Source organism: Salarias fasciatus, chromosome 23, assembly GCF_902148845.1.
Source record: "Salarias fasciatus chromosome 23, fSalaFa1.1, whole genome shotgun sequence".
Classification (NCBI taxonomy): Eukaryota; Metazoa; Chordata; class Actinopteri; order Blenniiformes; family Blenniidae; genus Salarias; species Salarias fasciatus.
Genome location: NC_043766.1, coordinates 8,840,143 through 8,866,491, shown reverse-complemented (window position 1 = coordinate 8,866,491; position 26,349 = coordinate 8,840,143). Strand labels below are relative to the sequence as shown.

The following is a 26,349-nucleotide window of genomic DNA, read 5'->3' as shown; positions in this document are numbered from 1 at the left end:
AAGAGTCAGGCCAATTTGAGGGTGCGACAACATGCATAACAAAATTATCCCAGGGAAAAAAGGGGCCTCGTCCATAAATACATAAATTAATCAAGTTTGAAATTTCTATTTTACAGTGCAGTGATTTTGCTATTAGTCTCAGCAGTAGAACAATTCATGCACACCACCATTCTGTGTTCACTTAACTATGACTAAAGCCAAGGCACCACAGTCAAATTGTGCGACGTGGTACCCGTTTTAATGACATTTGCCTCTCCTAGTTTTATTCCCCCTTTCTGTTTTTGCTTTCTTCTCTCTTCTTATGTTTACATGCCCCCTCGTTTTCGTCCACCTTGCAATGTCCTCACTCAGTCTCACCTCCTGGAAAGTCTAATTGAGTGTTTTATTTTCTGTTGCCTCAGTCAGGAGATGTCAGTCATCTTCAAAATAGACACTGATGACATTGGAGGTCGTTGGTGTGTATTTTAAAATTAAATTAGTCTACATGCTGCCTTAATATAGACCACTATATATAGCTTGTTGGATAGAAAAATAAATTTGATGCCCTGTCATGTCTTCACAGCATTCAGTGTTGAGCATGATGTTGGGATGTTGCCTTAAACGTTCTGTTTAGAACATCTTAAAATAGCCAAGCCTATAGTGAGTTCCACCGAGCTCAAGGACAGCTTGAGTTTTAAGACGCTGCGTATACGGGATCATCCTTAGCGAGGAAATGTTCTACATTCTTCTACACAGCGATGTTGAAGAGGTCCTTATGACTGGATTTAGTGGGACCATTGTGCAGTAGAGCATGGCAGCACGCTGAGAGGCATGGCAGCTATATCTGTGTCCTGACTGTGGTGGCTGAGTGGCTGATTTACCCCTTGGTATCCTCCAGGCGTGCTTCGTTCATGGTGGTGGTGGTGGTAAATCAGAAGAAACCTTGCGAGAATCAAAGCGGTTTAAAAGAGAAATTGACGCAGGAGCAGTATACTTAGCTGTGCCAGTGAGGCAGACGTCGCATTTAAATCAATTCATTTGGAAAGACGGGAGTGTTTTTTCTTAGCTCCACTGTATCATCACAGCAGGGATACTTTGAAACCGAGATTATGTTTCTTTATTATCCCAGTTGAGTTTAGTTAGTATTGTCAAATTCCAGCCTGACGACACAGTCTGTTTAACACCAAAATTGCCTGCAATCATAGAAGAGAGTGTTTCAATCCATATCATCTAACTTGAACGGTGTTGTGTTGTGACTGGCACTGTGGTATAAAAGCTATGGATGAAAATAAAATGCAGCCAAGTGGAGATAACACTGGCATATGAGTTGAGGCTTATTTACCACCGTTGTGTAGCACAGTTAAATCATTCATCAGACTTGAAGAAGCAATATTATGAGCTCCACTTCCTGAAGCAATTAAGCCATTTCTGTAGTGTTGCACAAACTGAGCTGTTGTGAGAGGTATTTTCTGGTCGAAAACTTCTCCCATAAGTGACACTATTTGTCACCACATTTGTGTGGCTAAGCCAAGAGGCTTTAACGGGCCGAGCTTGCATCTGTTAGATGCTGAAAAAGGTGGATATGTTCAACCTTTTCTTTCTTTCTTTCTTTCTTTCTTTGATTTTTTTTAAGGGTGCTCCATTTGGTGTAAGTGGATTTTTTTTAGAACTAAAAAAAAGGGTTTATCTGGTTTTCTGTGATAAATTCATTAAGTTTACTTGAGCAAGTACAAAAAATAGGACTCTTCAGAAACTCCATTGTAACCAAAATACTTTTGGTCATAAAACAAACTTATTGTTTCTGCTTCTCCAGCTCAATGTGTCCAAGTTGGGTCCTTTCAAAATGAAACATCATCCTAAGAAAACACACGATACAGCAGTCTGGAAAGTAGGCTAGTGACTGAAACTACTGTCTCACAGAGTCCTTATTTCTCAGTTGTGCGTCCCTTGTGCAGTAGCACAAAAGTGTGGAAACGTCAACAGCCAAGAAAAGCACAAAATACTCTGTATTTAGTATTCTTCAAAGGACTTTAACCTACAAGAGAATCCTTCAACCAGATTTGACAATGTAGCATCCCAGTAATGATGAAAAGAGCCCAAAAGGCACTGTTTAGCCGGGAAAGGTCACCAGTTCCTTACAGGGATAAAGTCGGAGGATAGACACACACAAATACACACCTGCGGCCAAATCTGAGTCACCAGTTAACCTAATGTACCTGTTTTAGAAGATGCAGACTTGACACAGCTGATTTGAATCCAGTTCTTCTTACTGTGAGGCAACATTGCTAACAAACACACCATGATGTGCTTAATCATTTTTGTCAAAATAAAAAATAAGCTGTATTAAAAAAAAAAAAAAAAAAAGAAGTAACACTTACAATATGTCCCACGGTTGGCTGAACTGGAATCTTCTATTTCAACAGCTCCAAAAATTTGGTTGAATTTAGCCAGGTTTTAGTTGTTTGCTTTTCTTGTAAATTAACATTCACACAAATTCATTGGTGGGAAGTAGTGTGTTTGAAACTGTGTGAATCTTTGAGGCAGATGGTATGGGAAAAAAATGTTACAGAAAAAAAATGATAAAAGATCAAGAAGCATTTTGAATTAAAAAAAAAAAGCCAAAGAACATTTTCCACCTTCAGTAATGAAATTTCTCTCTGTATCTTTATGTGCAGGTATAACAGGCAGTGACTATATCAACGCCAATTACATCGATGGCTACAGGAAGCAGAACGCCTACATTGCCACCCAGGGTCCTTTACCGGAGACGTTTGGAGACTTCTGGAGAATGGTGTGGGAACAGAGAGCAGCCACTGTTGTCATGATGACAAGGTTGGAAGAGAAGTCACGGGTAAGTCTGCTCGGCCTATTTCTGGACGGACGCAGGGCAACGCTTGGGGCAAGCTCCTTTTTACCTCTTCCTTTTTACCTCGGGTCATCTCCAGTGACATCTTTTAAATGTGTGTGAATGTGTTTTCCTTTTCTGCCCCATAACACCATCTACTTTCACCAGCTGCCTAAAATGGCTTGACTTCACATTGTTTTGTGTCTTGGATCCTTTTTAAGGAACAGCAATCACAATTGGTTTCTTTTCACAGATTTTTTTTTTTTTTTTTTTTTTTTTCTCAGAGAATTTGTGAAATTTCTCTCAGGCTATATTTGTTCACTCAAACGTACATGTGCATATCAGTCAGCTGTTCTTATCCACCGGTGGCATCTTCACACGCTTAGCTCTGTTTTCTCGTCTTATTTGCAGTGGCAAGCTGTTGCATGTTCCCTGCAGTGCTGAGAGAAGCGCAAGTTGTTGCACTTACACTGTACAGTGCAGAAAGCTAAAATTAGATTTTGAGCAAGAGAGAGCTGAAGAGCTTGTGCAGTACCTGTGACCAATACCGCCTACATCCATCTGTTATAAGTGGAAGTTCGAGGAAATAGTGGCTGGAGAGCGCAGTGGCTTAGTTTAAGAAGGCAGAAATGACATGCTGGGGTGTTTCCACTCATCCACTATAGTTGGTTATTTTCTTTCAGTCTTATTCTTCTGTATACTCGCAATTTAAGTGTGTATAAGGAGATTAATTGTTCTGAAGCCTGTACAGACCCAATTGTTTAAGCCTTTTGCAGTCAAACGTTTATGAAAAGTGTAAAAGGGAAAGGTTAAAATAAGCTGTTTTCATCTTTTGTTTTATTAATTTAACAGTTTGACGTTAAACTGTTGTTATATAAAATGTAATAGATTGAAACTCTTACTCATATATGAAGTGTTTTAAATCAGGCATATCTCATTAACATTCTGCTTCTATACTTGTGGATAAGTAATAACAATCTGCATACATACATTTTGAAGGATTCTGAGTAGGTTTTTGTTGGTACTTTTTTTTCTGAATCTACATTTCTGCTTTTACGTACAAATACACTTTGGTTTTGCTTTGTTTTTTTGTTTTTTTTATCGTGTTGGATTGATAGTTTCACTTCATTAAAGGGTGACACTGGAGGTGAAAACTTCTTCATTCACTGCCGAAAGGAGGAACCTGTGTTGATAATATTCTGACTGAGCAAGAGAGGGACATGTCTAAATGTCAAAAAGCCAGCCGTGATGTCTCATCCTGTCAATTTAACCTTGTGTCAACATCACACTCACTCACCCCGGGTGTCTCCACTCATTTTTCCCTCCTTCTACCCCCTTTCAATTGTTTACCTATCCTCTATCCTGACATGCGCATTCCTCTCCTGTCAAACGTGATCAGGATTAGCAGGCGGTGGAACTTGACTGTCAGCTTGAGCAGGAAATGGGAGATAAAGCTGGAGAGGACTCCATCTCCCTCACTAGCTGTCAGATCTGATCAGATGTCCACTGGCACTTTCACACCCCATATTGAATGAATCTTTATTAGGTGGGCAGACGGCAACGGCTGGGGGAAGCAGGTGTTGTGTTTTTCAGATTTACTGTACACCCACTAGATAAGAAACTGATCCAGGATTTGTTCAAAAAATCATTTTACTCCTACTCAGTGTACTAGAAAGCAAGGTTTTGTATAAGTATCTGAAATTGTAATTGCAGTGAGAGAGGTTGCTGCAGTTAAGCTATAAGAATGGAGTTGTTGTGACAGTCACATCTGTCGGGTGTACATAGTGTTGTTTCTCAGATGTAAATTACAAGGCAGCCACAGCAGTGTTTCTGTCAACACCGCCTGGTGTTTTTAATCCACAGGAGGGTTTGCTTTATGAGTGGTGCAGAACCATACGTATTTGTGTCAGGGAAAACATGACGTGATTTTTTTTTTTTTTTTTTAACTACTCCATTTATGTGTGGGATGTTGTTCATTCGTGAAGAAGCCATTTAAGTGAAAGCAAGAAAATTTCAGCTCATTCATGTGTCTGTCTCCCACTTGTTTTTCCCAGATAAAATGTGACCAGTACTGGCCCAGCCGTGGCACAGAAACATACGGTATGACTCAAGTGACCCTGCTGGACACCATAGAATTGGCCACTTTCTGTGTTCGCACTTTCTCCTTACACAAGGTAAGTAAATTGTTTCCCTTTATGTTTATTTTTTTTTCCTCCTTCACCGAGATTTACCTTTGCCTTGTTCTTGTGTTTGTGTCAGTTATACAACAAATTTAAGCAAGGACATAGAAAAAATTCTTACATCTGTTATGGTGTTGTAGACGTCATTATTTGTTATTCATCATTCACCCTGTAACCAGAGGACCAGTTAGATACAGCTACAGGATTTACTCAAACAAAAGTAATCACATAAATTGTACACTTTCCATAAACAGAACAAACAAAAGGTATATACACATAACCCCTCATCTCCATTATCCTTCTAGTCCACCCTTTTTACCTTGTTCAGCTGTCTCTCCTCAATGTATCATCTGTTTATGTGCATCTGCCAAATTGGAGCACTTAGGTAAAGTGAGTTGAAGAGAAACTCAATATACATAATTGGCAGACTGCTCTCATGCTTCTGTAGCCCCCAACACACACACACACACACACACACACACACACAGGCACAAATTCAAAGATTAAAGCACACCAGCAGGTAGGCAGTGTCAAAACACAAATGAGCATATTGTCAAGAGGAAGATATTCTACATGCAAGCTCCCATGCATGCTTATTTTTGTATTAACAAAAGTTACACACCTTACATGCAAAAATAACTTGTCACCCTTAGATATGACTGACACAGGCACACAAGAAAGCGTGCGTACACACACGTGTGCGCGCGCACACACACACACACACACACACACACACACACACACACACACACTTAAATTAATTCAAACAGAGAAATGAGAAACTGAACTCACCAGTACATGTGGGACCTCTCTTCATTCAGCCTTCAGGAAAATATCAGGAGATTGCAAAAGATTGTGGAGAGTGGAGAGGTTAGACATTTATCAGATTTTTCTCTTAACTAGACTGTACAATGCTGGTTTGCTTTTTAGATTTAGCAGAAAAAAAGGAATGCGAAAGCAAAGCAAACTAGTAACACCTATGATGCTTTAAAGCCAGCTGGTTGATATTCGGGACCATTCATATTTCGCTGGTCCTTCATCAAACCCACTGATGCTGTTCTCCCTCTATCTGTCCTCTCTCTCCTTCTTTATAACTGGATCCATTGCTGTGATTTCTTACTGAGCTGTTTTCAGTTTGCTGGGTGAGGAATAAGGTAGCAGAGGCTGTTAGTAGATGAACGATCATCTACACAACAGTGTATCTAAAAAGCAATGGTTCCTATCTACACACGTGTGTTTGTGTCCTTCAGAGAAGCAAAAGTGTGTCTAGTGTTTCTGTTTTGTCTTTTTTTTTCACAACAAATAATTATTATTTAAAGCATTTCAGCAGCCAAGCACCAGTCGTAACCAATGTGCCGTGGCTTTAAAAGAGAGAGAGAGAGAAAAGAAAACAGGGAATGTCCAAAAAAGAAAAGGGAAAATAAGAACTAGGTCAGTTTGCTTTTAATTACCACACTCATTTATTCATTTATTCAGCAAGGAAAAAAATCCCTCTGTCAGGAAAGCAGAAACACTGCACTGAAATGCAAACAGCACCTCCATTAGAGGGTCTACAGAGAGGAAAGAGAGGAGGACAAAAAGATGCAAGGCTCTCTCTCTCTCTCTCTCTTTCTCTCTCTCTCTCTATTGCTTCTTCAAAGTGCAGGAAAAATGCAGGAAGATTTGAGTTTAAAACACAGACTAACAGACAGATATGGTGTAATGTGAGTGTTTGCTGCATGCATATGTAGATGTCTCAAGTGCTCTCAGTAGAAACATTATTAAGATGAGGATATAAGCTTGACATTGAGCGTGCTTTACTGCCGCTGAGTCTGACTGATCAGCAGGCTCTGTTTTAACGTATTGCCAAAAGGCAAAGTATAACCTGAGAAGCAACACTGCACCAAAGATCTATTTCAGATCATAAATCTAGTCCTTTCAGAAGTACCTGTCTAAACCATTTTTACTTCAGAGAGCACTGTCACAATGGTCAGTGTCAAATCTTTTTCTTTTTCTTTTCACAGTGAGTATATTATGTCTCCATTTAAGATAGATTAGGACTGAGTGGGGTTTTTTTCTACTCTACAATTATAAAACTTGCATTGGGGTCTGACAATTCTAGTACATGGTAATTGAATTTTTTTTTTAAATTGACAGTTTTTAGTTCATGAAATCAGAAAAGTCTCAACGAAAACGGTCTTAGAATGTTTTCAACTGTAAAATCAATTGAAACATTAACTATGCAATACTTCAGGTTAACTCAGCTCTAAACTGGATATCGTTTTCTGAAAACTTTCATTTCAGCATTATATTTAATCCAAATGTGTTTCTCCATTTTCCCTGCAGAATGGCTCAAGTGAGAAGCGGGAGGTTCGTCAGTTCCAGTTCACTGCTTGGCCTGACCACGGAGTACCAGAGTACCCGACCCCTTTCCTGGCCTTCCTTCGTAGGGTGAAGACTTGCAACCCACCTGATGCTGGCCCCATTATTGCTCACTGCAGGTCAGATTGATTCTTCTGTATTTTTATTAAGCCTTTTATCTATCCAGGTAAGTCTTGTTGAGATTTCACAAAAGCTTTTCAATGAACCAAGGCAGCATGGCACAATCTTTTAAGAAAGAAACAAACCAATGAAGAAGCAACCACCTTAAACTTCAGCATTGTTTGTTGCACGATTGTGATGTCATATTGGTGTATATTTGACAATGTGTGTGTGTGTGTGTGTGTGTGTGTGTGTGTGTGTGTGTGTGTGTGTGAGTGTGTGTGTGTGTGTGTGCTCTGTTATTAAAACTTACTATAACTATAATCATTGTTGCGTAAAAGTTAAGTAAAATATTTTTTTTAAGAAAATACAGCGGTTGGTCGAACTCACTGTTACAGTTTTTTTCCAACCCATCACATGGAACGACACATGGGTTCCTGTTTCTTTTATTCCGCCATTATATTGCATTAATATGTATCCATGAACAAACAGAATGAAAAAGGAGCTCCCCGTGTGTATTTTTTATTATACATTACATAACACATGCACTCTTTCTGATGCGACCTCTGTCTTTTCTTTTCACCATTGGTCACATCATCCTCCTCTATATGGCATCCTTTTTTCTCCGCTGTCATTTTCTACACCTTTTTCTTCTTCTTTCTGTCAAAAGCCTCACAGTAATCCCTTCCCATCTTTTCTGCCTCTCCCTTTTCACTCCTTAGCTCCTCTCCTTTTTACAAGAGATATTTCTCAAATGGCTTATTCAAATTGAAACCTTCCTTTTTGTCAAGATAAGAAGACTTCAGTGAGTCCAAAGCACTACACAATAAAAGTGAAATTTGACAGCGTGCTTCAATGAGCCTCCATCACTGTCCATGTGTTTTTGTATTTGTCATTTTGCATTGTTTCTGTATTCACATGCTGTATCTTTTTTTTTTCTCAAGTTTAATTTCCCACTCAAATATTCAAACCATGTCTCCCTCAAAAAAAAAAAACAAAAAACAAAAAACAAAAACAAAAACAACCCCCAAAAAAGGGGGAAAAAAATGTGTGGATATCTTGTGAATGATGACTCAAGATGTCTGGAAAAAATAAGTTGTTTTTTAAATAACACTGTAGAAATTGACCTGTATACAATTTGCAGTCCTTAAACTCTTTCCTTTTTATTTCTCTTTTTTTTTTCCTCCCTCAGTGCGGGTGTTGGTCGGACAGGCTGCTTCATTGTCATCGATGCCATGCTTGAGCGTATCAAGCACGAGAAGACAGTTGATATTTACGGTCATGTGACGCTGATGCGCTCACAGAGGAACTACATGGTGCAGACGGAGGACCAGTACAGCTTCATTCATGATGCTCTGCTGGAGGCGGTCGCCTGCGGAAACACTGAGGTGGCAGCCCGGAGCCTGTATTCCTACATCCAGAAGCTGGCCCAGGTTGAAAGTGGCGAGCATGTCACTGGGATGGAGCTTGAGTTTAAGGTACAAGAAATGTCAGGTCAATAACCTCATGGTCATTTTTAAGAACCCACATTTTTTAGGGGGTTTGTTTTACACTGTGTTTATGCTCTGTCTCTTTTTATCAGTATTGAAAGCTGAAGACTGCATATTAGCAGCTGCTGCAGATGAACTTTAACTACTGCTGTAATCTGTCATGAAAATTATGGCACAAACTGCTTGTTTTTTGTCTCAGTCTTTTAGTTTCCAGGTAAAAGGGCTAGGTTTACCATGCAGCTTTGTTTGTTCTCAGTTGGGCCAGAGCAGTCAAATGATAGCATAATAGCACAAATGAAAAACACATTTTTCTCTGTTTTAGTGCAAAGAAGTATAAAAATATCCTTTTTTTTTCTGCACTTAATTTTTCCACAACATGGCTTGGCTTTGTTCTTTAGATTCTCTTCCAACTTGTCCAAAATTGTCTTCACTGTTGCATTAAAATATTAATTGACTCATTAGTGGTCATCAGGAAGCTTTGGGACCTGAAACTGAATAGCAGACATCAACAGTTCTCATATTTGAGACACTGGAGATACAACAGTGAACAGTAGCTTTATATGTGTTGATGAAGTAGCACTGACAATCAAGCCATACCATAAATCTGCAAAATCTATTCAGAAAACTGATAGAATCTCGCCTTGCTTAGTCTTTAAAACTTTTGGATAATTCATAATAGACATAATTTTTTTTGTTTCGTTTCATTTTTTTTACATTTTTACATTTTCAAAATGTAATTGTACTTTTTGCACCTAAACAAAGGACAATCTTTGGAGTCTACAGTATTTACAGGCTATTCTGCTGTCATTTTACTGAATTGCTCCACTGCTTGATTTCATTTCCTCTCACCAAAAATTGAGACACCAATTTGGAATAGCACTGACATTTTCAGAAACCGCAGTGAATGTGTTGCAAAGTCATCAGACTAGTAAATGCAGGCTGGACTGAATCTTTCTGCCGGCCATTTTGGCTTTTGGGGCTTATGTTTAACATTCCTAATTTAAATGTTAAGGTTCCATTAAGTTCTTCTCATTTCTTCTCATAAAGGTATAATGAACATCTATCCATCCACCCATCCATCTTCTATCCTATGTTATCTTTTGTTCTGTCACTTTATTTTAACCCAGTGTAAGCTTTTGTAAATGAGCCTTGCAGTAACCTCTCTTTTCTTACTACTTTCTATGCAAATCTATGTTCCCCTTCTAACATATTTGTTCGTCATCTTTTTTTTTTCTTTTTTTTTTCTTTTTTTTTTTTGCTGTGTGCCAAAATATTAGTTGGTATATATGTTTTGTGTTGTTCACATTTTGGTGTTTAAGAAAAAAAAGTGGTTATGAGCCAGCTGCTTGCTAGCAACTGTAAAATTAGATTAAGAAAAAGAGGAGGATATAGAATGGATGGTTATATCGCAGACTGAGAAAACAACATTTAAGCTGAGAGTAGATGCAGTTTGCAGTGAATCCTTGCTCAGTATGTCAGGTAAATGTGAATGTGGCATCAGACAAAAGGTAGGTGGGGAGTCTCTTTCAGTGTGTTGCTCATAAAGACATAATGGCAAGACTGAATGAGCATGGTGTAAGCTTACAGAGTTCAGCGTTTGACGTAAGGGTGTTTTGCTTAAAGATGTAATACCATTCAGCCAAAGGGAAATAGGAATAAATTAAGCCTGCCTCATTTACATGGTAGCTATTTGGCAGTTGAAAGATGCTGTCCAGGTAATGGGATCCCAGATGGACTAGAAAGCAAATCTCCCTTCCTTTATTGAGCCTCACTTCAATATTTTAATTACATAGATACACACTGTGGATTATTGTATGCTTTTTTCAGAGCTAGGAAATGGAAATCTTGAAGACTTCAAGAACTGAGGGCCAGAGCTTCTTTTGTTTCATTTGAGGATTTAAAATAATATGCTCAAGCAAAGAAATTGGGTTTAATCTAGGAGGCACATTGGAGGATTTCTGGCTGAAGGCAGTGTGGATTTGAGTTTTAAGTTCAAGGCAGAAAGAGCTTATGCTTTCATTACTAAATTCATGACAAAGCAGTCTGCGAGGATAGACACAGTGTAAACTTACATAGATCTCAAGCAGAAATCTTTAACAATCATCAGCATATAAACTCACCTCTTCTTCCTTACTCCAGTCAGTTTCTGCTGACCTTGAATTGCACACAGTCTCACTCTCAAATCATCCGTCATCTTCCCATTGTCATTCATCAACACAGCCCCCCTGCCAAGAAACAATAATAGTGCCGGTGTGTTCCGACCTTTTTTTTTTTCTTAACTCACTGGCGCTCAACTGTGATGGAATCTTCATCGCCATCTGTAACAGGGATAATGCTGAGTTGGCGTCAAGAGCCGTACTGGGATTAATAACGTCCACGCTACCGTCAGGATGGAGGAGGGAGGTTTGTGTGCATGAATAAGGATGGGTGAGCTAAGTAATTAATACTTGATGATGACAAATGGAAGTGGATGGCAGGGCAAGTGAGGGGAGGGACTTTTGGCTAATGAATAAAGGGATGACTGTATGCTAACTTGGCACGAAGGAAACGATTGGACAGAATACTACATAACAGGGAAAGGTGGGAGGGCATTGTAAACTCCCAGGTGGGACACAGCATTGTACAGATTTAAGCTGTGTCTGGTGGGACTTACAGGAGTTGAATACAGGAGGGATAGCAGAGAAAAATCTGGAAAATATCAAACACCTTATTACATGTGAGCTTGTTTCCTGAACAGTCATGTTCAGATATATATTATCATTTTTAGAAAGCATTCAGCATCAACCAGTTCATGAAATACAACATGAACACAGGAAAGTGTTTCAGTGTTTCTCCATTGTCCCATTGATCTGTTTTCAAGATACTGATCACAGTTCTCATCCTATTTTTATTGGATTGAAAAATTATTTGAATTGATTGGATATAAAGATGGTACCAATCAAAAAGAAAGACCCTGAAGCCTCTTCATAAACAGTCCAAACATGGTCAATAAATTACAGAACACAGAAACCAAAAATCATGATGTAGTTTGGAATAGATGTAAACATTTTTGGTGTTGAATGATTGCGTTAGAATGAGAATTTGTGTTTTTGTGCTAATATTTTATATTTCTGGGTAGGTTGGTTGGTTTGTTTGTTTGTTGGGTTTTGTTTTGGGGGGGGGGGGGGGGGGGGTGTCATTATTATTATTGACAACATTGGTACAAAGTGGTGTGTGGGGGAAAAGTTGGAAATTAAAAAAAAAAAAAAGCTCACATCAATCAAGGTCCAAAGAGTCTCAACAGGGCAATGTAGATGGGACAATTTGTGTGACCAGCATAGAGATTGAGCAAGCCGATGAGGCCACTTGGAAGAGTGGTCTGGGAATAGCATGAGTACACAGGACTACTCAGGTGGGCAGATTGAAAACAGGGCGTGCAAGCAAGGTGGCTCTAGGGGCCGCCCAGAAACGGTGGAAGCAAATCGGGTTGCTTGGATGATGGCCTCGGAATTGACAACATTGGTACAATTGAAACCAATGTGGAAAGTTCACATTGACAATATCTGATTTGGTATGGAGCAAGTCTGGAGAGGAAAAAAGTCCATACCAAATGAAGTCCAAAGATTCTCAGTGGGCCAAAGCAGATTGGGCCACATGGGAGGATGGCTCACGGAGAGGGCGATCGGAGAGGGTCACTTGTGGAGGTGGCTCAGGAACAGGGCGATGTGATGAGTCCTCTCGGATGGGCGACCTGGGAACAGTGCAAACAGACAGGGCTGCTCAGGTGAGCAGACTGGAAACAGGGCGAGTGAATGAAGCTGCTCGAGGGGGCAGCCAAGGAGCAATGCAAGCAAGCAGGGCCACGTGGAATGGCAGACTGGGCAATCATGACAATGCCTCTCCGGGGGCTAAGCACGGGGGTGAAAGTGACCAAGCCCCTCCGGGGGCCAAGAACGAGGTTGAATGCAAGAAAGACCCTTAGGGGGCAGAGAAGGTATGGTGAAGGTGACGAAGCCCCTCCGGGGGCCACACGGAGGGCCAAAGAGGATAAAACCCCTCCGGGGGTCAAGCAGCGGGTTGAAGGCAACAAAGCTCCTCAGGGAGCCGAGCAGGATTGCAGTGGTGACGAACCCCGTTTGGGGGCCCATTCGCAGCCTTTCGGATGAGCTTTTGAGCAGGAAGAGAAGAGTCCTCTGGGAACCTAGTCCCATATAGTTTGTTACACCCTCTGTTCCAGGTTCACAGTTTATTGCAGTTCTTCACTGAAGGGACACAAACACAAGCTTTACCTCCTGGTGCTCGTCAACAGACTAAGTCATGCTACCTAACTCTAGGCCTTAAGGGCCGATGTCCTGCATGCTTTAAATGTCTCCCTGCTTCAGCACACCTCAATCTGATGTTTATTACATCACCAAGCTTCTAAAACAAAAAGCCCAATAACAACTCCTTACTGCATTCAGGTGTGCAGCAACTGGGAGAGACCTAAAGCATGCAAAACGTCGGCTCTCAAATTGATTAGCCCTGGACTAATATCTGCTTTGTCCATTTTGTTGTTTTGTTCTGGTTCTGATATGTGGAAAAAGAATGCAATGTACAGAACCAAGGACATTTTTGAGTAAAGTTGTTAAATACAACAATTAGAGAATTTATTGGAGAATTGAACATTTGGAACAAAAAATAGTGCTTAAACATTTCCACAATGGAGAACTAAAAATGCAAAGTGGTACAAGAGGCAAGCATACACAGGCCAGGATAATAGGCTGGTGTTAATGGTCAGATAATCGGACATCAGGAACAAGGATCAACCCACAAATTTTAGGGCAGCACTTATATGCACACGCACGGAGTTAAGCAATAACAAGGCAGAACATGAACCAAAGCACCAGGGCCATAACAGTTACTGTGGTATGGATTTCAGATGTTGATGTGAAAAGTTCACATTGAGCTAGCACGTTGAACAAAGCCCAAGTAATCTCATTAGTCCTTGGAAAGGCATCCTTGGAAACTGTGCAGATGGAGCCGCTTAGGATGTTGACCCTAACAATGATGATGAAGCCCCTCTTGGGGCTTAAAAGGTGGGCGAATGTGACAAACCGCCTCTGGGGATGGGGCGATCAGGGCAGCTCAAGGTGTGCAGCCTGGGAACAGTGTGAGCAAACAAGACAGCTCGGATGGGCGACCCAGAAAAAAGGGCGTACAAACATGACAGCTCGTGCATGAGGCCAAGAAGCAAGGCATGCAGAAACGGCCACATGGAAGAGCAGCCCAAGGAACAGGGCGAGCGGACGGGACCATATAAGAGAGCGGCTGGGAGTGCCTACCCTGAACAGGGCATGGTCAATAGGGCCACTTGGGAAGGTGGCTCAGAAATAGGGCGATCGGACGGGACCATACAAGAAAGCGTCTGGGAGAGCCTACCCTGAACAGGGCATGGTCAATAGGGCCACTTGGGAAGGTGCCTCAGGAACAGGGCGAGCAGATGTAGCCACTCGGGACAGTGGCTCAAATTGTGACAAGGTCTCTGCGGATGATGAGCACCAAGGGCCTGTCTGAGGGCAGAGCACACTGGGCTGCTCGGGGGAGCAGTCCAGAATCAGGGTGAGCAGACAGAACAGCTAAGGAGTGTGACCCTGGAAACATGTTTTGATAACAGGATCATTTGGAGGGGTCGACTTTGAAAGAGGGCAAGTGGAATGGGCCACTTGGGAGGGTGGCCCAATAAAAACGTGAGCGGGCAATGAGTATGAACTCCCTGCAGGGTGATGAAAAGGGAGTAAAGGCAACAAAAGCCCTCCATGGGCCAAGGAAGCAGGGCTGTTTGGTGGGACAGCTCAGGAAGATGGTGAGCAGGGGCCATGGCAAGTTGATGCGGACTCGAGACAGTGACTTGGGCAATCATAATGAAGCCCCTTGGGGGGCTGGGAGCACGGCAAAGGCAACAAAGCCCCTCCAAAAGCAAAGAAAATGGCCTTTGGGTGGCATCTCAGGAACAGTGAGCAAACAGGGCAGATCTGGAGGGCAACACGGGAGCAGAGCAAATGGTCAAGGTCAAATGGAACGACAGGTCCATGTCCTGTTCAGTTAGGGCAGGTCAAGTGGGTGGCCTACAATCAGGGTAAGCTGATGTGGCCACTCGGCATGCCCAGGAACAGGGGGAGTAAACAGAGTCGCCCAAAAGGGTGATAACACTAAAGCTCATTTGAGGACTGAAGGCGACAAAGTTCCTCCAGGGACTGAGAGTCGAATAAAGGGATCAAAACCCCCACAGGGAGCCAACAAGGATACAGAGGGCAACCTCCAGGGGTTTGAACAGTGTCCTAAATTCAAAATGAGCTTTAACTTTACTATGTTGTTAGAACTGCAGTATTGGCTCAATAGTAGGTTACAAATATGTTGCATCTGTACATGAATATTTGCGCATAATTTCAGAGTTTGTATTTCTAAATCAAATTCTGCATCCCGCGGAGAAAAAAAAAATGTGAACGTGTAGAAAATTGCATTTACAGATGCAAAACATTTATGACCTAATATTGAACCCATACTTTAAGGCTAATGCACTCTGAAGACAGCTTACATCAGAAAATGGATGTATCATTGCATCATGTTTAACAAAGTGTTTGTGGTAGAAGAAAACAAGTTCACTGTGATACTGCTGTGTTTTTGTTCTCGAGACAACTGCTTCTGCAAACCACACTTCCCAGTATACATAATGTGACGATACCTATTTTGGTTTGATGTGCCCAAATTTTGTAATACATCATCCCAGTGACCGGATGAGTTATGCTATAAATGGGATGAGGCTGGCAGTCATGACTAGTGGTACATGAGGCACATCTCTGCATTGTTGAATGACAGGTTGCCAGGTTTGGCTTAGTTCCCTGCTCTCTCTTTGGTGTTTGTTGGTGTAACGGAGGGCCTCTTTAGCCATGCCAGGCCACCTCAAGCCTTTCCAGGTGCCTTTGTGAAACACAGATCAAAGGAGAACAGTACCAAGGGAGGAGGGAAAAAAACACTGGACAAGCTCCAAGTGGTCACAGACACAGATGTACTTGTGCTGCAGGGGAGAGTTGGAGAGAAACACAGTAGAATACTCTGATGGGAAGCGGAAATGAAAAGTTACTCTCCAATTTAAGTTGAACAATTTGACTTTTTATATTTGGACACCCACTGAATGAAAAATTAATCTGCATTCCTGCCTATTTTTTGATGAGGGTCAGCAGCACCTATTGCCTCTTTCACCTCCTCAGGTTCTTGTGCAGGTTTTTTAAGACCATTTTTTTCTGTCTGAGAGAAATCCTAAACAATCTAAGGAAGGTGGCTTCTATTTGCCAGCTAACAAGCTGGCGCACCCACCCAAACACACAGACATCCTTTGTTGAGACGTTGAAGCCAAAAAGAGGTGATCATAGGACTTGGTGACCCGCAAACTCCCACTCAGGTCCTTGTGGTGATGATGAGGTAGCAGTGCACCATTTCATTTTGATCATTATGCTCTGTGTTGTGTGCCTGTGTCCGTTTGTCTGTATGTCTGAAAATCCCTGTGTGAGTCTGTGTTTCATGCACACATACCACACTGCGTTTATCAAAGGCGCTAGTGACCCACTTTTGGACGAGTTTTCTTTTTCATACAGACTTGATCCAGAGGCTTGTTAGTCTGAGCATGAGGCATATTTTTCACTGCATCCGACCCTGCAGGACCTCACAAGTTGAAAATGGGGATGAAATTTTTGAATTTCTTCCCAATAAATGCGTTTTTATGATAAACAATGTCCCTTTGAAGCTTTGTCTTTTTTGTTAAAATGTTGATGAAACGTTCTTACTGGATTTTCTTTATTACTTTGCTACTAACGGGCCCCACTTTCCAGCCATCTCACACCTGTCTTCCCTTCCATCCCCTTTTATTATCATATCCTGTCCTCTTTCCAGCATATTTCATCTCACACACCTCTCTCCTTTTGAAACTCCCTTAGCTTTTCTCACTTCATCTAACATTACTTTCCATTTTCTTTTAATCTTATCTCTTCAATTGCATATAATTCAATCCATGCATTATGATGAACATTTTTTTTCTCTCTCTCTCTATGCTGTCCATTCATTGGTGTATTAATCTGATCCTTCAATTCTTCTTTATCAGCGCTTGGCCAACTCCAAAGCTCATACATCACGTTTCATCAGTGCCAACCTTCCCTGCAACAAGTTCAAGAACCGACTGGTCAACATCATGCCGTACGAGACCACACGTGTCTGCTTGCAGCCAATTAGAGGCCTGGAAGGGTCTGATTACATCAATGCCAGCTTCATTGATGGGTACAGGTAGGTTTCGCCTGACAAAGCAGGAAGAATGCTAGTATGAAGTGTGCAAATGTGTGTAACTACAATTTTTTATTTATTTTTTTTTCTTCTTATAATCACAGATAATCATCTGGGCTGTTTTGACTATAACCAAAACAATATTAGGCGTTTGGCTACAATGTTATGACTGATCAGTATACTAATGTAGCAGCCAGGTTAATAATTAAAGAACTCACTTATTTCATCCCATATCATTTACTCTTTGCAATCCACAAGTGTGCACCACTCAGTGATAGCAATGGTCCGATATTTTACAATAATGCATTACAGATCACCAATAAATATGTGCTGTGAAGACTTTTAGCCATGCTTTTCATGAGTGATATTTAAACAAAATCATTATCCAAGCCAAACATGACTGATTCTATTGCAGGCAACAGAAGGCCTACATTGCCACACAAGGACCTCTGGCAGAGACAACAGAAGACTTCTGGAGAATGCTCTGGGAGAACAACTCAACTATTGTTGTCATGTTGACCAAACTTAGAGAAATGGGCCGGGTAAGACTTTAATTCACATTACTTTGAAATGTTTGTTGTTGGAGACTAAAATTATGCAAAAAATGAATAACTAAATAAATCAATAATAATAATAATATCTTTGAAATAAATTATTTGTCCTTTTTGCTAAATAGGAAAAGTGTCACCAGTACTGGCCAGCAGAGCGTTCTGCCAGATATCAATACTTTGTGGTGGATCCCATGGCAGAGTACAACATGCCCCAGTACATCCTGCGAGAGTTCAAGGTCACAGATGCCAGGGTAAGCAATACTGTCAAGTCTTTGATGGGATGGGTTGGATATGAATTATGAAAGCACAAGATATTATTTTGGAGGTGGGGAAAAAAAATACCAAAATAACATTAGTTCATTATCCATCTGTGCATCACATCCCTATATGCTTTATGTTAGGATTTACAGTGATCACTTTTTATTGCAACATTATGATACATTCATCCGACCTGTATTTTAAGTGTCTTGGTGATGTGTTTTTGACTGTTTTGTTGTTGTTGCTCTTGTTGTTGATGCGCTTGTAAAATTTTCAAACATTTCAAACATCCATATTAATAGGCTGTTAACAGTTTTAACTTCAAAATAATGTTTTATATGAGGCTGCCAGAAACAGTTTCTTGGAATCAAGAGTGTCCTTCTTTGTTGGATTTGAACAAAAGCTGTCCACAAATACTGTACATTAATCATATATTTTGTTAAAAAATCTAAAAAAAAGGTTTAAATAGTGATAAGATGGATTTTCACTAAAGCCCACAATGACCTCATTAATGAGAGTTCATGACCAGACTAACTTTTCTTTCCCTGAACTGCTCAAAGCCCACATTGCTAAAGTTAGTCTCTTTACCTCAAGATTCCTTTTTGGTCCAATTAAGTTTGACGGTTTTGAAGCTGCAACAGCAGAAATCCAGCAGGAGGAATGAAAATGCTCCCTCTGTCTTTACCGAAGTGGTTGCTGTATCCCATGGTTTCCGCAGTGGTATGGCAGCTAGTTAGCAGCCATGTAATTGGTATTTTCAAAAAAATTTAATGCACATATGCTGAGACACAAACAGACATACCATCCACTGAGGAAAGAAATCTGAATGAAATTCCGCTTCAGCTTTTACATTATTTCCTAACAAGTACAAAACAATGTGCAAAGCACAACATGGACACAGGTTCATGAGTTCAGCTCTGACCATGCACCTTAATGCATGCTGATTTGCTTTTCTCACCACAAATATAGGCATATGCTTGCCTTGTCTACGTTTGTATGTTAAAATTGTTAAAACAAAAGGACAAATAAAAATCCACAGACATATTTTGACACGTGTGTACTAATATGTCTGCATGTAATCAGTCCATTGCACATGGCGGTTAGTGCTGGTTTCTTTCAGAAGACTCTCAACAGGGATCCATCAAAGAGCGCACAATGGTAGCAAACAGACAGCCAAGGCTTATCATTGCAGTTAAGAAAATAAAGCGGAGCCATGGAGAGTGATATGATCTGTTGTGGGTTCGTGTGTAGTGTATTTGTGTGTACGTCTGTAGGCTTGAGGCCTCTGCTAGTGATTGTATATGCATCTCAGTGTGTTGGTAAACTAAATTCCACCCCACATTCTAGATAATCAGTGTACATTTTCTTTTTTTTTTTTTTTTGTTTGAGTGGAAGTGTGTAGTTGAGTGTGTTCACGTGTATGTCGCATGCCTCTGTGCAGTAATAGCATAGACTCCACGCCTCAACACTCACATCTTGTGAGCCAGTCACGTATTTAATCACACAATTTGACACGCCGCGTGGGCCCTCAGGTTGTGTGTTAAATTTTCCTCTTTTTTTTTTCTCCTCTCTTTCTTTGGCGTGCTTGGTTTATTGTGTTGTTGTCTTTGCCCCTCTTTCATTTTTAATCCCCCTGCTGAGGCTAAATGTTTTTGAGATGGAAAACAAAGGCAAGGAAAGAAAGAAAACATGCAATGCGTCATAAAACAGGGAAAGAGACACGAGATGTTTCACAAAGAGAATAGGTATATGGAGCTTAACTTATTAAAACCCAGATCGCTGTATTTGTCAAGTACAATAAATGTACATGATTACATCTTGGCTGCCATGTCGAAGCATTTCCACAGCTATCACATCACATCACACATTGGCACATGAGACAACGGGCGCAAGGATTCAATAGACAGATTATGTATATCCTTTGACATAAACTATCTGTATGCACTGTACATTCCGCATACAGTCACCATCTGCATTTAGCCTGCAAGCAGAAGAGGGGAATGGTTAGCTGAAGGGAAAATCTGAATAAATGAACATGTAGGGCAGCTACCAGCAATAATTTCAGACCCTCAGGTAGTGGGTAAAGTGATTTTTCTCATTTAGGACATAAAACTTTCATATTTATTGTTATTGTTGTACTATTAATGTCTTTCCTCACACATGTGTCAATTTAAATTTAATTTCTGTCCTAATACATTGCTTGCATATAAGACATTTTTACATTTCAAAGTGATTTGCAAGCTTATTGCTAAAGACAAAAATAACTCCAGTTTTCTCCAAATGCCAAGCGAGTATTGAACCAATTGTACCATTTGCAGTGTGAACAAACGGAAAGAGAAAGTGTGAGAATGACACGTCATGTCTAAGCTGAAGTCTGTTGTGCAGGGAAGTGAGAAACAACTGGAGAAATGAACACCTGGCTGTCTTAATTACTGGTGGCATCAAGCGGAGCCTGTCTCTGCAAAAATGCTTGTCTCTGCTGACTTTCTTGAGAAACTTACTCTCTCCAAGACAATTTGAAGAGAACTTTCTTTTGCAAGGACACAAGTATTGACTGTGCGTTCTCAGACTGGATAATCAGCTCTCTCAAAATAAAGCATATCATTCCCCCTGTCCTAGTGCAATGCCACAAAAATGTATTTGAATGTGTTTGTTTGCATAGGAAGCATTCACAGTTGTCTCACCCATCAAAACAAGATTATATAAATCAATATGAGATTAAGTTGTTGAGATTGACATTTTTTTTCTCACGTGCATGTCAGTGTGCCAGGGTTTGCGGTTCCAATTTTCACCTCCTGCTCCGTTAGTCCTTTACCATTTCTTCTTACCTCACTCGTTCTGCTCATCCATCAGGATGGTTTATTGATCGGATTGCAGGATTATCCTATTCAACATGGTGTCTGGGAGAAGACGCTTGTCATGGCAGATACATTATTGATTAGCTTTAACTGGGACCTACTTGTGAGACACACGCGCGCACACATACACACACACACACACATGCACACTAACACAACCGGAGAAACATTGGGCTTGGGGGTAAAGACACAAGGGGAGAGAGAAGGGGACGCTGTGTCCTTGTACACTGTGTATGTCATTGAATCTGCAGATTTTGCCTTTTAGAGAGGGATCGATATTAAATTAGTAATAGATTCAAAAGAGGTGATGCACACAGACGTAAAGTTCCTCACTGGTCTGTTAGATACATCCTTTGTTCGTGTATCCTCTGCTTTCACACCTCATTAAGATGCTTATGGACTTGCTTTCCATTGTTTTTGCAGGATGGCCAGTCCAGAACTGTAAGGCAGTTCCAGTTTACTGACTGGCCTGAGCAAGGCGTGCCCAAATCAGGGGAAGGATTTATCGACTTCATAGGCCAGGTGCATAAAACAAAGGAGCAGTTTGGACAGGATGGACCAATCTCTGTTCATTGCAGGTAAGAGCACCGAATGTCATGTTGTCTCTAGTTCTGTATTTTCTTAGTGGGTCATTTTATCAACAGCAATGTACCATCAGAAATCTGCAGTTGCTGAAACATTTTCTAAAAAAGTTTTTTCTTTTTTTTGTTCATTTCATATGATCAAAAGGTAAGGTTACAGTACACAAAGAAATCCCCACTTGCTGTTAGAATAACATAACAATGTGTTGAGAAGATTTACCCAATTTTGATACACCGTTGCTCTCACCTGAAAATTATGTTGTCCAGCTTTTAGCGACCAAAAATCAGGATAGTGTCACCTCACATACTCCAGAGAGCTCCCACTCAGTATCTAATGATATGTTGACAGACAAAGGTCTTTTCGACCTTATGTGTGTCCTACTTTTTTTTAATGTGATAACTAAATACTGCATACCTTAATATTTTCATTTTTTATGATAAAAGGTCAAAGTCACTGTGACTGCACTCCTGTCAGTTTTTGGGGGGCATCCTACATCTCAGAAAAGCAATTTATAAAACTGACATATTTCATAACCTTGCAAAAACAAGAATTCATTAATGCTCAGCACTGCCTCACTACTTGGTCACGGTATATGACCACGCAATGATAGTCCCTTTCTCTTTTCATCTTTAATCCGTGATGACACAAAACATGACATGCTTTTAAGAAATAAAATACTTAAAAAAAATAACATTAAAAAAATCCTTTATTTTCCTCTGGGTTTACCCGACAAGACTGCAGTAATATGTTTTTCGCCAAGTGAAGCAAAGACTTGCCTCGCTTCTTAAAAGATATAGGCTTCAAGAATAGAGAGACGATAAAATCACTTAAGGTGGTTATTGTTTTGCAGCACAGTTTCTCCTGAGGTGCAGGTCTAATAGCACCTTCAGATATGATCACTCCTCTTTTTTTGTTGCAGTACACTAGCTCTGCACCTCCACAGGCCCTTCTCCTCCATAATTGATAAGGCTCAGATGTGGCTTGGCATTTGCAAGAAGGAGACACATGAAATGATACAGCCATTCTTTTTGGTTTTTATGATTGTGTCGTGATACATTTTTATCAGTTCAGATATAACTTCCAAGGTTACTTTCATCATTACCTTGGCATCATGGGTGCTCATAGAAAGTCATATTTAAGAGTGGTCACCACCAAGACCTCTTATCGGTCATATTTATCATGTGCTGGAATCATCTGAGTTGTGACTTTCTGTAGCATGTTGATGGGCTCTGGTTTATGTATGCTGTCCTAGACAAACAAGGGTGGGGGGGGGGGGGGCAAAGTTTCATCAAAATGCCCATTTCCTTCAGTGTGGTTTTTAATTTGCATCCTGAAAAGCCTCCAGAGATACGTCTGTTCCTTTGGAATGGATAGCTTTAACAACATGGATAATTTCCTTGCCGTCTCATGACAATATATTACCTTCGGACAGCGGGACGTGCCTTTTTTGCGCTCAGGCGCCATGACATCATGGAGAAGACGATCACCTCCCCAGTATTAAAAACCAATGATGTCACCAGCCACCAAATGGCCTTCTGGGAGTTGTAATATCTGTCAGGGAAGCTCCAATAAGACTGACTTATTCCGCCCTCCCATGAAGTCATTATTAGAGAGAGAAAATGCTGCCTCAAAGTGAAAGTGTGGTTCTTGCACGACTAGAGTAATGGGCGAAAGAGCCCTCAGACTATTAATGCAAACTGCAAGGGTCACATGACCACTCAAATCATTAGAGTCTTGTGCAGTTAATCGGGTTACAGGTAGGTGTCAGGAGGCAGATATCTCATTTGGAAAGACATTTCTCTTGAGTAGATGTTGATTGCTTGCTTTATCTGTCAGTACTTTAGACACCTCCTCCCCATCCCTCCTTTTCCATCCTTCCTCCATCAGGCTTTGTCTCCTTCAAGGGAGAAGCTTATGCCTCCCATTCCTCTTACTATTTTGTCTTCTGGCGCCACCCTTCCTTGTCTGTCATCTGCCCGTCTATTTTTTTTTTAATCCTCTCTCTCTCGTTGCCTGTCTACCCATCCACCCATTCTCCAGGACCTCTTTTCTTTCACTCCAACCCTCTTTTCTTTTCTTCTCCCTCCTCTTCTTTTTTTCAGCCTCTATCTAATAGACCCACATGCTTTTTGTCATTAATTGCCTGATTACTTCCTGTGAATGGGGACACCAAATCCTCTCAGTCTGCAGTGGCTTCCCGAGCCTTCAGATTTAGAGAGTCAGTATCTTTCTGAACAGAGAGGGAGAGAGAGAGAGAGAGAGAGAGAGAGAGAGAGAGAGAGAGAGAGAGAGAGAGAGAGAGAGAGAGAGAGAGAGAGAGAGAGGAGTGAGTTTAAGAGCCTATGTGTCAGGCTGTGACTGACTCCCAGGAAGAGATTTTGGGTGGGTTTCAGTACGGCATTGGGGTAATTATTATTTAAGGTGGTTAGATGGCCGTGCTTGATATCATTCTTTTAATCAAATAATGCAAGTTATATTTTTGTCCTGAGTTTACCTTTGTCCTCTACCAGACACACACACACACACACACACACACACACACACACACACACACACACACACACACACACACGCACACACTTGTCAGGATACTTGCATGCCACTTCCAAGCCAAATGTGTCTGCAAGCAACCATCACTTCTCATTCAAGAAAATAGCATCAGAGGCTGGAAGAAGCCCAAATAAATCTGTTGTCATATCAATTATTGTTCCATTGGTGAAGTGGAAGTCATTTCACAGCAAAGCAGCTTAGAGAGCCAACTCTCAAGTATTTCAGGATCTGAGTTAAGACTCAGCCTGTATTTCTGGAGAGCAGCAGCATGCTGAGTTTTTTGACACATGGGAGGAGGGTCTTAATGACAGAAAATGTTTGCTGGGTTGTTTGTGTGTATGTTATTTGGAGTGTGCCCGTGTCCTTGAGGCTCATTTTGCGTTGGACAAAAAAAAATGGACATGCATGTAAATGCTTTCACAAGGTTCTCACATAAAAATTGCTTTTGTGCTAGGCTTGTGTTACCCTGCAGGATTTCTGACTGTCGGGGTTCCAAGTTCACAGTGTGCAACTTTGTTGCAAGTAATATTTAAAAAAGATGTAGGAGCTTGTTCCAGGTTGACACGTCTCATATCAGTTACTTTAAAGGTGTTTTTTGCACTCATGTTATAAAATAAGTGCACAATAAGACACAAGGTAAAATACACATTGTCTCAGTGTCATTATTAATGCGATTGGTATCTGTGTGTTTGTAGTGCTGGTGTGGGCCGGACTGGAGTCTTCATCACCCTCAGCATCGTCCTGGAGAGAATGCGCTATGAAGGCGTGGTTGATATCTTCCAGACAGTGAAGATGCTGCGGACACAGAGGCCAGCCATGGTGCAAACTGAAGTAAGTTATTATACACACACACACAATTCCCAAGAGACATTTAGAATACATTATACATTTGTCATTGAGTGTACTGTATCTATAAAGTAGATTTTTCCAGATCATTCATAAATTTGCCTCATCAGATGTTTTCATGCTCCCATTAAATTTTCCAGTTGTTTTGGGGTGTATGGTCTGATTGTTGATTCGTTTCTTGATATATATATATATATATATATATATATATATATATATATATATATATATATATATATATATATTTTTTTTTTTTTTTTTAAATATATTATATTATATATATATATATATATATATATATATTTTTTTTTTTTTTTTCAATGATTCACTAATTATGTTTTTACTACAAATGTTTTGCAAAGAAATTGTCATCTTTTGCCTTGCTGTAATACAATGTCAAATGTTTGAGGACTTATTCTGCACTCAAGGATATTTACAGATTTGGCATCACTTCTAAGTGTTCAATCGAAGGTCAATAGAAAACCCACATACACACGCACACACTCTTGCAGAATATATTAAACAGACATATTATAACTGCAACCATCTGGTAAATTTCATTTTCCTTCACTAATACAGGTATATTTGTGCCTTTTTCTTTTTCTTTTTTTGCAGGATGAGTACCAATTCTGCTACCACGCTGCTCTGGAGTACTTAGGAAGCTTTGATCACTATGCAACGTAAAAAGCCATCCCTTCACCCCTAAAATCCTGTTGCCCCCCTTCCCCCCGACCTCAACAGTCTCCTGAGCCATAGAAACTTTATAATTGGAAATGATGACAGCAGCTGATCACATCAACACTGCTAATTCAGACACAACAGGATCCTATAGATTTTTAGTAGATAACACCCAAAGCAACCAGTTAAGGATAATTCCAATTCGACTTTCGAGATGAATCACAAAGAAGAAAATTGCCCATCATTTACAGAAAAGAAAATCCTCAGCAGGGGAGGAACCAGAAGCTGCGGCTCAAGCTGTGGGGCGGATATCGATCAAATTGTCAGACTGCTTACCTTACCTCAAGTGTTTCGATGTGGAGGATATTGTAAACATTCGTGGACATTTTTCTCTTCTCAAAAATATCTTTGTGACACAACAGTAACAAGACACAGATAATGAAAGAAAAGGAAAGCAGAGATAAATGAAAAGCAGGCGGATGTAGCCAAGACTGGGTGACTTTTATGTATTTGTAAAGACTGGGTGTAAAAGGGGTTCAAATATTTCTATAAGAGGGGTGTCCTGAGAAATGATCAACCTCTGGATGCCCCCGTAAAGACAAGTGGTCATTCAGCTAAAACAAGACAAAAAAATGATTACACAGGAAGACTGATATTTGGAGTAAACATTGAGTTTTACCACTAATGAAATGCAAAACCTACGTGAGAAAAAAAAGCAAAAATACACAGCTTTAGGATACACATCGAAAAACAGCCTGCTTTTAGCGGTAAAAGTTGAAAGAC

At 40.5% G+C, this 26,349-nt stretch overlaps 1 protein-coding gene across 1 annotated transcript in view; it reads left to right on the top strand.

The window, feature by feature from the left end:
• The window catches only part of ptprsa (protein tyrosine phosphatase receptor type Sa), a 225,866-nt gene extending 199,769 nt beyond the window's left edge, over nucleotides 1–26,097 (top strand). Inside the window, exons 27-36 of the mRNA XM_030082488.1 lie at nucleotides 2,655–2,830; nucleotides 4,879–4,998; nucleotides 7,330–7,484; nucleotides 8,657–8,942; nucleotides 17,068–17,246; nucleotides 17,659–17,785; nucleotides 17,920–18,045; nucleotides 21,334–21,488; nucleotides 24,738–24,873; nucleotides 25,504–26,097. Of these exons, the coding sequence (XP_029938348.1) occupies nucleotides 2,655–2,830; nucleotides 4,879–4,998; nucleotides 7,330–7,484; nucleotides 8,657–8,942; nucleotides 17,068–17,246; nucleotides 17,659–17,785; nucleotides 17,920–18,045; nucleotides 21,334–21,488; nucleotides 24,738–24,873; nucleotides 25,504–25,572 (1,529 nt within the window). The 3' untranslated portion in view covers nucleotides 25,573–26,097. The remainder of the gene's footprint in view (nucleotides 1–2,654; nucleotides 2,831–4,878; nucleotides 4,999–7,329; nucleotides 7,485–8,656; nucleotides 8,943–17,067; nucleotides 17,247–17,658; nucleotides 17,786–17,919; nucleotides 18,046–21,333; nucleotides 21,489–24,737; nucleotides 24,874–25,503) is intronic.
• The last annotated feature ends 252 nt before the right edge of the window (nucleotides 26,098–26,349 follow it).